Source organism: Gorilla gorilla, chromosome 2 (genome assembly GCF_029281585.2).
Source record: "Gorilla gorilla gorilla isolate KB3781 chromosome 2, NHGRI_mGorGor1-v2.1_pri, whole genome shotgun sequence".
NCBI classification, from domain to species: domain Eukaryota; kingdom Metazoa; phylum Chordata; class Mammalia; order Primates; family Hominidae; genus Gorilla; species Gorilla gorilla.
Window position 1 is genome coordinate 56,500,687 of NC_086017.1, and position 15,578 is coordinate 56,516,264.

At 43.8% G+C, this 15,578-nt stretch overlaps 1 protein-coding gene across 1 annotated transcript; it reads left to right on the top strand.

The window, feature by feature from the left end:
• The first annotated feature begins 819 nt into the window (after nt 1–819).
• FAM240A (family with sequence similarity 240 member A) lies at nt 820–10,177 on the top strand. Its single transcript, XM_019023162.4, has 2 exons — nt 820–965; nt 8,760–10,177. The coding sequence occupies exons 1-2, from the start codon at nt 823–825 to the stop codon at nt 8,848–8,850; spliced, it is 234 nt and encodes a 77-aa protein (XP_018878707.2). The 5' UTR covers nt 820–822; the 3' UTR covers nt 8,851–10,177.
• Nucleotides 10,178–15,578: the final 5,401 nt, after the last annotated feature.

Consider the following 15,578-nt stretch of genomic DNA (forward strand, 5'->3'; position numbering starts at 1 on the left):
AATAGCTTTAGGAGTACAAGTGGGTTTTGGTTACATGGATAAGTTGTATAGTGTTTAAGTCTTGGCTTTTAGTGCACTTGTCATCCAAATAGTGTACATGGCACCCAGTAAGTGACATTTTATCCCTAACCTCTTTCCTTCTGAGCCTCCAATGCCCACTATACCACTCTGTTTGCCTTTATAAACCCGTGGCTTAGCTCCCACTTGTAAGTGAGAATATGCAGTATTTGGTTTTCCATTCCAGAGTTACTTCATTAGGATAATGGCCTCCAGTTCCATCCGAGTTGCTGCAAAAGACATTATTTTGTTCTTTTTTAGGCTGAGTAGTATTCCATTACACACACACACACACACACACACACATATAAAACATTTTCTTGATCCAGTCATAAGTTAATGAGCACTTAGTTTGACTCCATATCTTTGCAATTGTGAATTGTGCTGTGATAAACAAACACATTCAGGTGTCTTTTTTATATAATTACTTCTTTTCCTTTGGGTAGGTACCCAGTAGTCAGAATTGCTGGATCAAATGGTAGATCTACTCTCAGTTCTTTGAGAAATCTCCATACTGTTTTCCAAAGAGGTTGTACTAATTTACATTCCTACCAACAGCATATAAGTGTTCTCTTTTCTCTGCATCTGCACCAACACCTATTAGTTTTTTGACTTTTAAACAGTCAAATTGGAGTAAGGTGGATTGGAGTAAGATGGTAGGTATCTCATTGTGGTTTTAATTTACATTTCCCTGATGATGAGTGATGTTGAGCATTTCTTCATATGTTTTTTGGTTATTTGTATGGCTATTTTCCTTTTTAGGGGATGAACAATCAATACACCCGTCGGGAGGTCTTCTGCCGGAACACCTGCCATGATCTCAAGCGTTTCTGGGAAAGGGAAATTGGCAAACAGACTTACTACCGAGAATCAGAGGAACGTCGTCTGGGAAGAAGCGCACTGAGAAAGTATGTGGCTTGTTTGTCTACTTTTTAGAAATAATTAATTTTTAAAATACATCTTATAATTTAGAACAGTTTTAGGTTCACAGCAAAATTGAGCAGAAGGTACTAAGAGTTCCCTGAGCCCCCACGCAATTGCCCCACTATCAACATCTGCACCAGTGGTACCTTTGTGACTGTCGATGAGCTTTCACTGACTTTCAAGTCATTATTATCTTGTCTGTTTTGTAAGAGCAAAATTAATTTCCCCAGAAGAATGCCAGATGGGCATCTTAGAGGAGGTAATTATTTTAATTTTCCATGCTTACATTCCTTTAATTCTTATCTTTATGAACCGGAAAACTCTCTCCTCTCTGTCACCATGTCACCTTCTAGCACATGAGGGTTACACTAAATGGGGCAGGGGTGGGGGTACAAACACTATGTCTGTGAAAAGCAATCAAGCAAAGGAAGCAGCGCCCAGTTCTCAGCGCCCATTTAGATGAAAACACAAGATGGCCTGCGTGGTTCCTGGAGGGGAAGGCGGGGTCTCCCCTTGTGTGCATCCCTGTTCTGGCCCAGTGAGTCTGCCGAGCAGTGGAGTGCAGTGACTCCCGTGGGCAAACGAGGGTCACCTTGCTGTGGAAGCAGTGCAGGCTCACTGCCCTCACACACACACACTGCAGAAAGCCATCATGGGCTGCAGGGAGGGACCGCCCTTTTGAGCTCTGTCCCCTCAAAGGGAACAGCTCAGCCAGTTGTCTGACGAGGCCATGGCTTATGTGTGGTAAGGGAGTATGAGACCTTGTGTGCTGTCCAGACAGCAGGGCCCTTGACTCCATGGCCACTGGACTGATGGCATGCCTTAATTCACAGGTGGTAAACTTACTGCTGCCTTCCCAAAGCCTCTCCTGAGCCCTAGAGGGGAACCCAGCCTCCCACTTATAGAGACCTGCTCAGCCTTATTCCCTACTACCATCCCACCTGCTGAAGCACAGAAGTAGGACATAGAAAGCTGACTTGGGTGGCCAGTCATTTCTGCAGTTCCTGCCATCTTCGTCCCCCAGGCTACGCCGCTCAGAGTCCTGTACCATCTGTGGGTTCCCTGGGGAGCAGGCAAAAGGCCTCAGGTGAAGTGAAACTGGCCCAAGGAAGATGCAGAAACCAAAGGCTCCAAGAGAGGCACAAGCCAAGGGGTGAACAAAACAGCCTCTGAAGCAAATTGTGCAGACTGTTAAAACATTAAAAATATATACATGCGGCCGGGTGCGGTGACTCACGCCTGTAATCCCAGCACTTTGGGAGGCTGAGGTGGGCGGATCACCTGAGGTCGAGAGTTTGAGACCAGCCCGACCAACAAGGAGAAACCCCATCTCTACTAAAAATACAAAATTAGCTAGGCGTGGTGGTGCATGCCTGTAATCCCAGCTACTCGGGAGGCTGAGGCAGGAGAATCACTTGAACCCGGGAGGCAGAGGTTGTGGTGAGCCGAGATCTTGCCATTGCACTCCAGCCTGGGTGACAAGAGCAAAACTCTGTCTCAAAAAGAAAAAAAAAAATACACACACACACACACACACACACACACACACACACACACACACATATGCAGTACCTATCTATGCATATAACAAAAGAATGCAAGGAGATAAACTTTCTGGTTGATAGGGTGGCAGAAGACTTTAGCTTATTTGTTCTCCTCACCCTCTTCTGATTTGACTCCGGGTAGCCAGGCTCCAGAGGCTCTGCTCTAATTAATACTCTATGTTGTCCCTTCACAAAATGGAATGTTAGTTCCCCTCCCTCTTCTGCACTCCCATTTAACAATCCAGGATCTAATATGGCAGCAGCAATACGCCAAAGGAAGACATTCCTTAGAGGAGAAAAACAAGATGAAAACAAAATTGCAAGAGTGGGCAAGGGTGGGAACAAGCTCAGAATAGTGGTGAACAGCAGAGACTTTGCAGCTGGTTGCCTGGGCTCACCCTTTTGGGTCCCTGGGGTGAGAAACCAAATCTCCCTGGGTCTCAGTGTCCTCATTGTTATTTTCATCATAGAGAAACAGACACTAAGAGAAGTAAGAGGGATGCTGGAGAGTTACTGCCCTTTGAGTGTGGGCAGAGGGAGTGTAGACTTGATCTTCTTTCATTAGCAGATGGAGCACCTGGGCTACTGATGCACACAGGGGTGTGTACAAACCTCCCCCATTTTGGAACTGGTCAGGGAGGTGACAAAGATGCTGCCATCTCCCGCCTGTCCACTACAGGATCTGAGCGTTTCTTTCTGCAGTCTTCTGGGGGTCCCAGCTTCAGAGCTGGTTCACTTGGCCCTTGGGCACCAGCAGCTTGTTGAGCTGCTGTGCAGATGTGTTGGCATGCTGGTTGGCAGCCCGCACTCTGAGGTCCAGCCCTCCAGGTAACTAGCATGGCACCCTCCAATCTCATCTCTCAGGGAAGAGAGAGTTGGGCAAATGTAGGAGAATGGACAAGAGCATTCTAGGCAGAAGAAATGCCATGTGCAAACACCCCGAGGCAAGGGAACAGCTTGCCCTATTTGTGGAATGGAGAAACCACCATTTTAATATATTGCTCGTGTATTCTCCAAAGTCCCTACTGCAGTGCTGAACATATAATAAGTGCTCAAGAAAAGCATGCTTGACTGGATCCAAGAAAACCATGGAACTGGCTCTTGGATGGGTCTTTGCTGCCTACTTACTTTGGCCAAGCACTCACTCCCATTCCTGGCTTCCTTGCCAGGCTGATCTCCTTTGACCCCCACCCCCATCAATTCTCCTCCCTCAGCTAACCCCTCTTCCCATGCTAGTCCTTGAATCACCAGTCCTTCAGCTTCTGGCTAGGTTCTGTCAACAGGAGATGAGAGGACTGGAGGCTAAGTCTGCCTATTTCTTCCCCACACCCTTCCTGCCCTGGGTCCTGTTTTCTAGCAGTGACTTCATCTCTCCTGGACTACAGCTCCTGCTGCAGAGCCAACTCCCCCATGACTCCAGGCTCCAAACACAAGTGAAAAGGGATTGGTAGAAAGAAGCTATTGATATTTGGCAACACCTAATGAAAGTAAATTGGATCTAATGATCATTAATATCTGCTAACATCAAAAAAAGTGATCTATAACCAGACAGATTTGATGGCCGTCCATTATATCACCCGTAATGTAGTTTTGTCAAAAAAAAAAAAATCCGGATCTAATCAAACTTCTAGTGCTAGCTACTAATTAACAGCATATACAGGAAACAGAAGAATGGGTTAGAGTCACACAGGAATACAGTCAGCAAAATTCAAACTGTGCATACTCTGCAGAACAGACAATCTGGTTTCAAAAAAAGAAAACAAAAACTGCAAGGGAAGGGGAAAGATGAGGGAGAATTTCCAGATTAAAGAAATCCTAAAAGATATAGCAACAAATAGGAATGTATGTGCTTTATTCGGGTCCTGATTCAACCAACCTAACGTTCAACATTAAAAGACAATCAGAATTGTGAACCAATGGAATATTTATTTGATGATATCAAGTACCTCTGGTTAATTTTTTAAGTGTGATAATGGCAAGGTAGTTTCTTTTTAAAGGAGTTATTATATTTAAGGACAAAATAGCTAAATGCAGTTATTTTGTTTAACACGCAGGAGAAGGGAGATATGGGAAACAAGATCAGCCTTAAGCTGAGGAAGCTGGGGAGTGGCTATAGGGGAGTTCTTAGATTACTGGTTTCTCTACTTTTTTGTATGCTTGAAATCTTCTACCATAAAGGTTTTCTAAAAAACGTTATCTTGAAAAAAAAGAGTGCAATTTCCCTTTCCCTTCTTCCTCACCACCTCTTCACAATCCAAGTAGTTCCATTAATTTTTTCTGTATGTATTTTGAGGCTGCTTTATTAGGTGCATGCATATTTAGAAGTGTAATATCTTCACGGTGAGGTGAACCTTTTTATTATTAGGCAGTGACTTTATCCCTGATGATTTTTTGTTTGAAGATCTTTTTATCAACAGACTTTATAACTGTATTAACAGACTTTATATTAAGTCTGTTAATATAGCCAAACCAACCTTGTTTTTATTAGCATTTGCCTTATATATCTTTTTTCCGTTTTCTTATTTTCAACTTATCTCTGTCCTTATAATTTAGATGTGTCTTTTTTAAACAGCACATAGTTGTCTGAGCACGGTGGCTCATGCCTGTAATCCCAGCACTCTGGGAAGCCAAGGCAGGTAGAACACTTGAGTTTGAGACCAGGCTGGGCAATATGGCAAAACTCTGTCCGTATAAAAAATACAACAATTGGCCAGGCATGCTACCACGAGCCTGTAGTCCCAGCTACTGGGGGGGAAAGGGGGAGTGGGGCTGAAATAGGAGGATCACTTGAGCCTCGGGAGGTCGAGGCTGCAGTGAGCCATGATTGTGCCACTGCAATCCTGCCTGGGCAACAGAGACCCCCGCCTTCTCAAAAAAAAAAAACTACATAGTTGGATTGGATGTTTTTCTAATCCGACATATTTTAGTATAAATTGGTGAGTTTAGTCCTTTTTCATTTATTGTAACTGGCTTGTTTCTACCATCTTAGTTACTTAGAGTGCTTTATGATTTCCCTTTTCTGTATTCCTTTCTATTTTTTTCTTACTCTTTGAATTGATATCCATATCTCCTTAATAGATAAGAACTATTTTACTAGTTTCTTCTTTCATCTTTATAATTGTCTTCTTTTCATTTTCTTTGGGTTTATTCTTTTGCAGAGATGTTCTCAATTTTGATCAAGTCTAATTTATGATTTATGAGAAAATTTTCTTTTTTTTTTTTTTTTTTTTTTTTGAGACACAGTCTCACTCTGTCGCCCAGTGCAGTGGCTCGATCTTGGCCCACTGCAAGCTCCATCTCCCAGGTTCGTGCCATTCTCCTGCCTCAGCCTCCTGAGTAACTGGTACTACAGGCTCCCGCCACCATGCCCAGCTAATTTTTTGTGTTTTTTAGTAGAGACGGGGTTTCACCATGTTAGCCAGGATGGTCTCAATCTTCTGACCTCGTGATCCGCCCGCCTCGGCTTCCCAAAGTGCTGGGATTACAGGTGTGAGCCACCGCGCCCAGCTGAGAAAAATTTCTTTTACAGATTTTGCTTTTGTTGTATCTAAGAAGACTTTGCCTATCCCAAGGTCACAAAGATTGTCTTCTGTTTTATTTCTAGAAGTCTTATGAATTTAAGTTTTACATTTAGATTAATAATATCTTTTGACTTAATTTTTAATATAATGTGAGGTACAGCCTGCAGTTCACTTTTTTTGCATATCCAGTGGTTCCAGCACCATTTGCTGAAAAGACTATCCTTTCTCCACTACATTGTCTTTGCACGTTTGTTGAAAATTAATAACTCATCTATGTGTAGGAATGTTTTTGGACCTTTTCTGTCCCATTGATCTATTTGTCCATTGGCCCAATGTCACACTGCTTTGATTACTTAGGTTTATAATAATTCTTGAAGTCAGGTGGTGTAAGTTTTACAACTTTTTCAAAATTGTTTTAGTTATCCTAGGTTATCTGCATTTTCATATGAATTTTGGAATCAACTTGTCGATTTCTGTTATGTAAAACAGCCTGCTGGTTTGATTGGGATGGAATTGAATCTACAGGTCAATTTAGGGAGAAATGACTTCCTAATAATATTTAGAGTATCTGATATATGAACACAATATATACGTCTCTTTATTTAGGTCTGTTTTAATATCTCTCAGCAATGGTTTGCAGTTTTCAGCACATAAGTCATATATATCTTTTGTCAGATTTACCTCTATTTTGTATTTCTGATATTATTATAATTGTTTTTTTTAAATTTTAATTTATGGTTGTTTCTTTGATTTATGGGTTATTTAGAATTTGTTATTTAGTTTCAAAATGTTTAGGGGACTTTCCAGATATCTTTCTGTTATTAAGTCTAATTTAATTATTGCAGACAGGGAACATATTGAACCCTTTTAAATTTATTGAGACTTGTTTTATAGCCCAGAATATTTTCTATCTTTGTAAATATTCCATGTATGTTTGAAAAAGAATGTGTGTTCTGCCGTTGTTAGGGAGAATATTCTATAAATATTGATTATATCAACTTGGTTGATAGTGTTGTTCAAGTGTTTTATATCCTTATCATTTACTGATTATTGAAAGACAGGTATTGAAATCTCTGCTATAAATACAGATTTGTCTACTTCTCCTTGCAGTTCTATCACATTTTGCTTCATGTATTTTGAAGTTCTGTTATTAGGTACATAAATGTTTCAGATTGTTATATCATCTTGATGAATTGACCCCCTTATTACAAAATGACCCTCTTTCCCTTTGGTAATATTTTTTGCTATGAAATCTACTTTGATATTAATATAACCACACCAGCCTTCTTTGATTAGGTTTAGCATGGACTATCTCTTCGTCCTTTTACTTTTAACCTATTTGTCTTCATATTTAAAGTGGATTTCTTATAAGCGGTATATATTTGGATATTGTCTTTTAAAAATCCAATTTGACAGTCTTTGCATTTTTATTGCATTGTTTACACCATTAACATTAATTGGTATGATTTGTTTTAAATCTGCCATCGTGCTATGTGTCCTCTATTTCTCTCATCTGTTGTTTATTCCCCTTTTCTCTTTTTATGCCTTGTTTTGGATCAAGTGAGTATTTTTTATGATTCCATGTTATCTCTTCTGTTGGCTATTTAACTATTGTTCTTTGTGTTTAGTGGTTGCTTTAGGATATATAATACACATCCTTAACTTATCACAGCCTGCCTTCAGGCGATATTTTATCACTTTTTGTGTAGCATAAGAACCTTAAAATGGTATATTCTCATTTCTCCCCTCTTGGCCTTTATGCTGTTGTACAAAGTACAACTTTACTTCTACATATGCTATAACCCCACAGTACGTCATTAATAGTTTTACTTTCAACGGTGGGCTATTTTTTTTTTTTTTTTTTTTTTTTTGAGACAGAGTCTTACTCGGTCACCCAAGCTGAAGTGCAGTGGCGCAATCTCGGCTCACTGCAACCTCCTCCTCCCAGGTTCAAGCAATTCTCCTGCCTCAGCCTTCCGAGTAGCTGGAACTGCAGGCACCCGCCACCATGATCAGCTAATTTTTGTGCTTTTAGTAGAGACGGGGTTTCACCATATTGGCCAGGCTGGTCTCGAACTCCTGACCTTGTGATCTGTCCGCCTTGGCCTCCCAAAGTGCTGGGATTACAGGAGTGAGCCACTGTACCTGACCACAGTGGGCTATTTTTAAAGCTATTTAAGTAGTTTTAAAAAGTACTAATATATAACCACATCGTTGCTTTTCAGATGCTTTTCATTCCATGTGTACATCCAGATTTCCATCTTGTGTCACTTTCCTTCTGTTTGAAGGAATTCCTTTAACATGTCATGTAGTGACAGTCTGCTGGTGATTTCTTTCAGTTTGCATATGTCTAAAAATATCTTTATTTCACCTCTGCTGTTGAAAGATAGGTTTGCTGTGTAAAGAAGTCTAGACTGACAGGTTTACTCTCCCTGACTTTAAATATATTTTCAAAGGAAAATCCAGATAATTAAGATTAAGTACTTCTAACAAAAATGAGAGCCTGTTTACTCTCACTTATATAAATAAATAAATATGAATAAATTATATATATATATATATATATATTTAAACTTGCATGTCCTCTGCATGCCTTTTAAAACCTGAACACATACACGCAATTTCAGGGGCTGGGAGGACAGGAAGAAAGCTCTCCTGAACCAAGAGCCATGGAAATGAATGCTCCATCTGTGTGTTTGGTTTCTATTTTCAGGCTCAGAGAAGAATGGAAGCAGAGGCTGGAAACAAAGCTGAGGCTGCGGAACAATCCAGAGGACACTGAAAAGAGGACAAATGTTGGCTGAGAGCTTCCTGCTTCATTGACACAAGAAGATGCAAAACACTGAGGTCACTTTGCTAGAAGTCATTGCAAATTCCTGAGTCCCTTTGCTATACCAATCAGCTCTCACACTATTGTTTCCCCACGTGGGAGAGGACTTACCTGTAAATCCTTTCCCAGTGTTTGATGGCAGTTATTGGCCAAGTCAGTCCTCTGTGCATGGGCGCCAGGTTATTATCCCAAATGTCTCTAAAGATAGCTTATTTAATATCGAAGCTCCATGCAGCAATCCTTGCTTCTATATAATTATCTTCTAATTTTGAAATCCAAATATTTTAAACTCTAAACACACCAAGAGGAATCCTCAACCTTCATGGTCAAACTTTAAACACTGCACAGTGGTATTGCCCCACCATTTCACCTAGGAAACACAGCTTTATGGAATTCTTGTCTTCTTTTTATGAGAAGAGAAATGCACCTATCTGCAGAAATTAAAAACAAATTATCAATAGTCAAAGTACAATTTGAAAATAAATTGATCTAATATTCTTTTTTCTTCATATAAATTTAATTAGCTTTTTCAAAAATATGTTTACCAAGAATAATATCAGAATAATTTTAATAAAGCTTGGTTGTCCTGTCATCACTATGCACATGCCTTCATTTTATTGCTTTATTTTAATCTCTGCATGTTTGCACTGGTTGGCTCTCTGTCAGCCCAGCCAAAGCATATCTGGCCATTCCACAGAGTGTTTACCACACAGATTCTGGATTTTGAAATGGTACAGTCGCTCCCTTGCCATCTCTCAAGTTCAGAAGCACCAGGGTTTGATGCTTCCAAGAGTGCAAACTGTAACTGGGCCTGAGGCAATTATTTTAACCAAGGGAAGGGAGAAGAGATGCAATGATATAAAGTCCTGGGTACTTGCTGGCTGTAAGCAGCACCTGCAAGGCCTTATATACTATACACAGAGGCACTGTTTATGGCAGACGCACCTGACAGCAATAACAAGATAATAAGTTAAGCAAATACACTGAGAATGACATTATGGTCTAAGAAGAATGTGTGTTCGGAGTCCCAAGCTAAGGAATCCAGGAGTGGCCAACCGGGAGTTTCATACCTTAATTGTGAAGGACACCTGAACCCCCAGCCATCCTTTGGAACGTAGGTTGTACAGGGGATGAAAGCCTTCTGTTTTGGGTTAGATGGTGGTTGCTGGGTGGAGGGTGCTAAGTGAAAATGCTATATAAACTGCATGCTTTTTACAAACAGTAGTGGTTCTCTTGTCCAGCCCACTGCTACTGGACCATCCCTATGTAAGTTCCCCCAATAAACCCTATGTCTCATTCACTGTCTCTGAGTGTCTTCTTTGTCTTCTCAGACATGGTGCCATTCCATTGGAGTCAATAGGAGCCTGGCTTGACATAACATTACTAGGAGATGCAGAGAGTCAGGCTGGCCAATTCTGCCAGTGGTGAGTGTGGTGTTGCAGTCTTCTAAGTATCCTAATACAGCATTAAGTATTTCCATCCACATCCCTAGGGAACCCATTAGGCTTTATCAGGCCAATGGGAACCTCCCAGAGGAAAGCAGGACTGGGGGAGTATTTCCCCAGCTTCCACACTTAATATGATCCAAGGAACAGGGCTTAGAGCCCTCTCTCCCTCTATGGTCTCTTATTCAATCTTGGATTCAATTCAACTAATAAATTACAAATTCAAGCTGGGGAAATTTGAGAATGTTTAGATGAAGAAGGAATTTCTGTTGGGTGTAGGAGGAACGTAGGAATTAAATAGAGGTCGAAAAAAAGTCATAGCTTGAGGGGCTGAGAGGCTCTCAGAAGCAAAGGCCTGCCTTCACAAACTGCAAATGCTATTGCTGGGATTGAAATGCAGTAGAGTGAGGCGGGAAATACAGGTGAAGATTCATTGTGCATTTACTCATTCACCATATGCCAGGCACTGTGCTAGACAACCAGAATCCAGCAGAAAAAAAAAAACAGAGGTGTTAGCTCTGGAAGCCACAGTCTAGGGAAGAAGCCACTGGGAGTCACAGCAGGCCATGGTGCCCACAGCCTGTGGGAACACACTCTGGACTAAGGAAGATCATATACACATGATCCAGGAGCAGTGAGTATTCAGAGCTGGCAGGTCCTGGGTACTTTGAGGAAATACATTCAGCAAAGTTAGAGTGGGAGTGTGGAGAAGGCACAGCACACAGGGCCTTGCTGGCTGATGGATTTGAGCTTTGCCTAAGGGCACAGGGAGCCCCTGAAGGGTATTAGCAAGGAGACGGCTGGAGCACTGCCCAGAGACAGGAGGTGAGAGGACAGAGGTGAGAGGCCAGTCATGAGCTCCTGCAGATGGCTCTGGGAGAGGCCTTGGTGCCCTGGAGGGTGGGGTCAGGAAGGTAAGGGGTAGACAAGGAGGAGGACCATCTTGGAGGGAAGCGCACAGCTCCCTGAGTGATGGGGTGCAGAAGGAGGTGTGTGTCCAGGGAGTTAGAAGTGGCAGAGGTTCTTGGAGGCTGTGAAAAGGTAGGGAATATGAAGGAGAAATACGATGTGGGAATAGAGGTGGTGGGGACACATCAGAAGCATGATGAGTGAGAGGGCCCAGGAGACATGCAATTTGCGCCAAGGAGCATGGAGGAAAATTCTATTCCCAGGTCGCTGCCCAGGTACTCTAGAACATTACCTCCTCAGGGCGCTGCCTAGATATAGTATAGAAATGGGTATCTCAGGGCCTGACTGATTTCCTCATGGGGGATAGAGACCTGATAGAAATCTTGGCTGGTTCCAGGCCAGTATCCAGGGCAAGCACATGAATCCATCAGAGTCAGCCTCAGGGAGAATCATGAACCCATGGCCAAGGAGATAGTGAGCAGAAGTTTTGGATTTGGAAAGCCAGTTTTATTGGGAAAGATTTTATTACAGGTGTGCTGACAGGTGAAACAGTTTATGGGTGTTCTGTCTCTGAGTATTAAAAAGGGCATCCTGCTTTTTGAAATACCCAAGCATTGCTGACTTCTCAGAGCTCTATATCTGTCCCAACACCTGAATGTGTATTGAATAGATTTTTATTGATTGGTACGTTTTGGTTACAAACGTTTTAGGTGCTTTTCTGTAAAGTACCTAAATACAAGTAGAATGAAATTACTCAATTAGGACTGACATATGAAGTTAAATTATCATATTCACTGATATGGATGAAACTCATCATTTTTAAGGCTCCAGTGGTTCTGTTCTAGGAACTTATGTTTCTGTGGAACCTGGTAGATGCGTAACATAGGATTGATTTGTTCACAGTCTCAAAATAGCCTTGGAGGTTGACCCAGGCCTTGAAGCCCTGCTCTCAGGCCACTCTGCACCATTGGCTCGGTGACCTCCCAGAGATCTGAATAGTCCTAGTTGCTGCTCCTTGGAAACCTTGACTCCCCACAGATGAGCAGAAGCTGCTTCCTTTTCCCTAATCTATGGAAGGGTCACCAGGATAAAGCCCCTAGCGGGGGTGGAAGCCAGCTTTGGGAGAACCTAAGACGTGCAATGGGAGCAGCTGTGAAAGGAAGATTGTGACTATACAGTCAAGCTGTGAGGCCAGGAAGACCCGGGACCCCCTCAGGGCTCTCAGAGGCTGAATATGAGGGCAGAAATCTCAGCTGCTTTGGCAGCAGAACAGCCGTGGGGACAGGAACACTCATATATTAATGAGACACAAATTATCTTTTGGGTGCTTGTAGCACAAGCACATAGTCTTATAAGAAACACTTAAATAACAACTCTATTCAAAGCAGGGCTAGGCAGACTGAATAGATCAGCTCGGGCCTTATTTCCTCCCTCATTTAGCAGAGAGCTGGCTTAGCTTTCTGAATTGCTCAACGTAAAACACACTGAGACTAGCTGCTAAGCTTCAGAGGCTTCTCTCCACACAAGGCCACTTCCTGACCGGGAAGCTTCCAGTGTTTTCTAATTGCCCAGATGTTGCCATTTGGCCTATAGAGTGAAGGGCTTTACAGGGCGTGGTGCTTCTGGAGCTTTTCCACCCTGCGCCCAGCACAGCTGTGCCAGCCCAGGCCCAACTCCGGGCTGTGTGCTCTGCTGCTTCTCTGCCTGCAGTTTCCCCACAACAAACATAATTTTGTCTTTCTATCGAGCGATGGCTTTAGCGATGGGTGTTCCATGACCATGTTCTCAACAGCAGCTTCATTCAGGCCCTCCCTAGACCCAGAAGGCTGTCTTGGAGGACAGCTCCCAAGTATCCACGGAACTTGAGGCAAGAAGAGGGAAAGGTACAAAAAAGGCAGAGAACAAAACTGAGGAAAGTAACACCCGCAGAGGGAGAGAAAACACAGCTTTCTGGAATGACTGTTGCACGGGGTTTAGAAAAATTCATTCTTGATCATGGCTGTTTCTGCCAGGGGCCAGTCAGGAAAAAAAAAAAAAAGCCAGGAGGAGGAAGAGGAGAATGAGGATGACGAGGAGAGCGGGAAGAGGAGGGGGTAAGAGGAGCGGGGAGAGGAGGAGAATGGAGGAGGAGGGGAAGAGGAAGAGGAGGGGGAGGAGGAGGAGAAAGAGGAGGAGGAGAGAAGGAAGAGAGGAGGAGGAGGGGAAGAGGCGGGGAGGCAGCCCGTGCCCACTCGAGGTGGTTCGTCAGAGTCGCTGTTGCATAGATCTGGTTACTAAGGTACTGGAATAGCTGAGACACCAAACAGGAAACAGCAGGCAACCCAGGACTCCTCAGCACCAAGTTGCTGCTCAAATCCCTAGCACTGCAGGGACAAAGGAGAGTCGCCTGGTGGGAACTGGAACCACATGGAGAAGTATCCCCAGGAAGCTCTGGGCCTGCGGAGGGAGGCGGTGCGGGCGACGCTGAAACCCAGCAGCTGCGCCGCCTGAGGCGGAGGTGAGAAGCGCCCTGGCTGGGCCTCCCTCCGGCGCCTCCCAGTGGCCGCAAGCTGGTCGGCGGCAGGTGCTGCGCAGTCAGCAGGACCCCGCGATGCGAACGAGAATGATGGGCATAAGGACTCCTCTCCATTTGCTGTGACATGTCAGGACAGGCCTTTCTTTCCGAGTTTCCCTTCTGAGATGGAAAGCGGTCTTTAGGCGTTTGTCCAGATCTGAATTTCTATGAGACAAGCATGAACTCTATCAGGAGACGTTGTGGTGGAACCACAACTGGTCATGGGCCTGGTGGGTGTGTCCTTCAAGAACGGGGTCTTCGGCCGGGTGCAGTGGCTCACACTTTAGGGGGCCGAGGTGGGCAGACACTTGAGGTCAGTAGTTCGAGACCAGTCTTGCAAACGTGGTGAAACCCCATCTCTACTAAAAACACAAAAACTAACCAGGCGTGGTGGTGGGCTCCTGTAATCTCAGAGACCTACTCGACAGGCTGAGGCAGGAGAATCGTTTGAACCCTGGAGGCGGAAGTTGCCGTGAGCCGAGATTGCGCCACTGCACTCCAGCCTGGCGACAGAGCAAGACTCCGTCTCAAAAAAAAAAAAAAAAAGAATGGGGTCCTCATGCTAATATTGACCCGGGAGGAGCTAAAGTCTCTCCCACCACAGAGGTGGCCCTAAATCTAGGCAGAGTCTGGGAATGACAGAGTGGAGGTGTGATATGTCACCTGACATTCTGTTTCATGATGACAGGTACCGCATTCCACACTGACTCTTGTACCCCACGCAGGGTTGTGGCCTGGCTATTCTGGGTGCATGGCTCCTGAGACAACAGTTGTGCTGCAGGTCCTTTCAGTGTAGCTTTCTCAGGAAAAAGTATTTAGGGCATGAGGTGAACCAATGGGAAAGGCAGACATTTTACTTGTTTTCGAAATACATTTATCAAGCATTATCAAGTCTGAGATTTTACCCTGCTTACAAGTTAACACACTAGCCTGCCATCGTTTCATGGATGTGGCAGGAGGCGTGAGGCTCCTGGATCAGGGACAGGATGGTTAGCACTGACAGCAATAGCAATAGTCAGGGTATCGGCACCTGCACCCATTCCTCAAACCTCAGTTCCCACTGAAAACATGAGGAGGACAGGTGAAGAGCCCTGAGGTTAGGAAACTCAAATCTTGAATAAGGGGTAGTAAGCTTGCCTGACCTTTGCCCTGGTGGAAAACACTATCCTTACCTTCAAATTCTGGAAGAAAACCTGCCCTCTCCCATATTGAGATTCCATACCTGTCAAGGCTGCTTATCATACAAACATCCTTGGAAAGGTAGCCTGGAGCACAGGCAGCCAGTGCTTCTGCTCAGAAGATGTGCAGGAATTCTAGAGACCCAGGAAAAATGCCTCCCAACAACATCCACCCCTTATTTCTATACTGTCTTGGCTTCTGGTGAATTTCCCCAGAGGAGACTATTTATCTGACTGACAGAAGCTGGGACCAAATTCATTTAGTGTGTCTCATACAGCATTGAATTGAGTCAACTATGAAAGGACTTCAAACAGCAAGATGAAGCCAACCTGCAGTACTGACCACAGCCATGCCTCCAAGGGTCCTTGATCCAAATAGCAGAACAAATCACATAAACTCTCAGGGCCTACTTTAGAAAGGCATGTGACTTGAGTTTCTGTATCGACTGTTCCTCTTGTCCAGAGGCCTTAATTAATCCAGGAATGGCGGCATGTACTAGTGATTGCACAGACTCCACGTTGGCCTGCACGGAGGAAGTCTAGAGAGATTCCATTATCCGTAATAACCCTGAACCAGTGAGCTGAAGCTGCCCTGAATGTCTTCCATTGCCAAGGT

Excerpts from the sequence above, each read along its gene's own strand:
- FAM240A (XM_019023162.4), top strand. The coding sequence starts at position 823 with ATGAACAATCAATACACCCGTCGGGAGGTCTTCTGCCGGAACACCTGC. Across the intron at positions 966-8,759 it reads GGAAGAAGCGCACTGAGAAA|GCTCAGAGAAGAATGGAAGC; the intron begins GTATGTGGCTTG and ends TTCTATTTTCAG.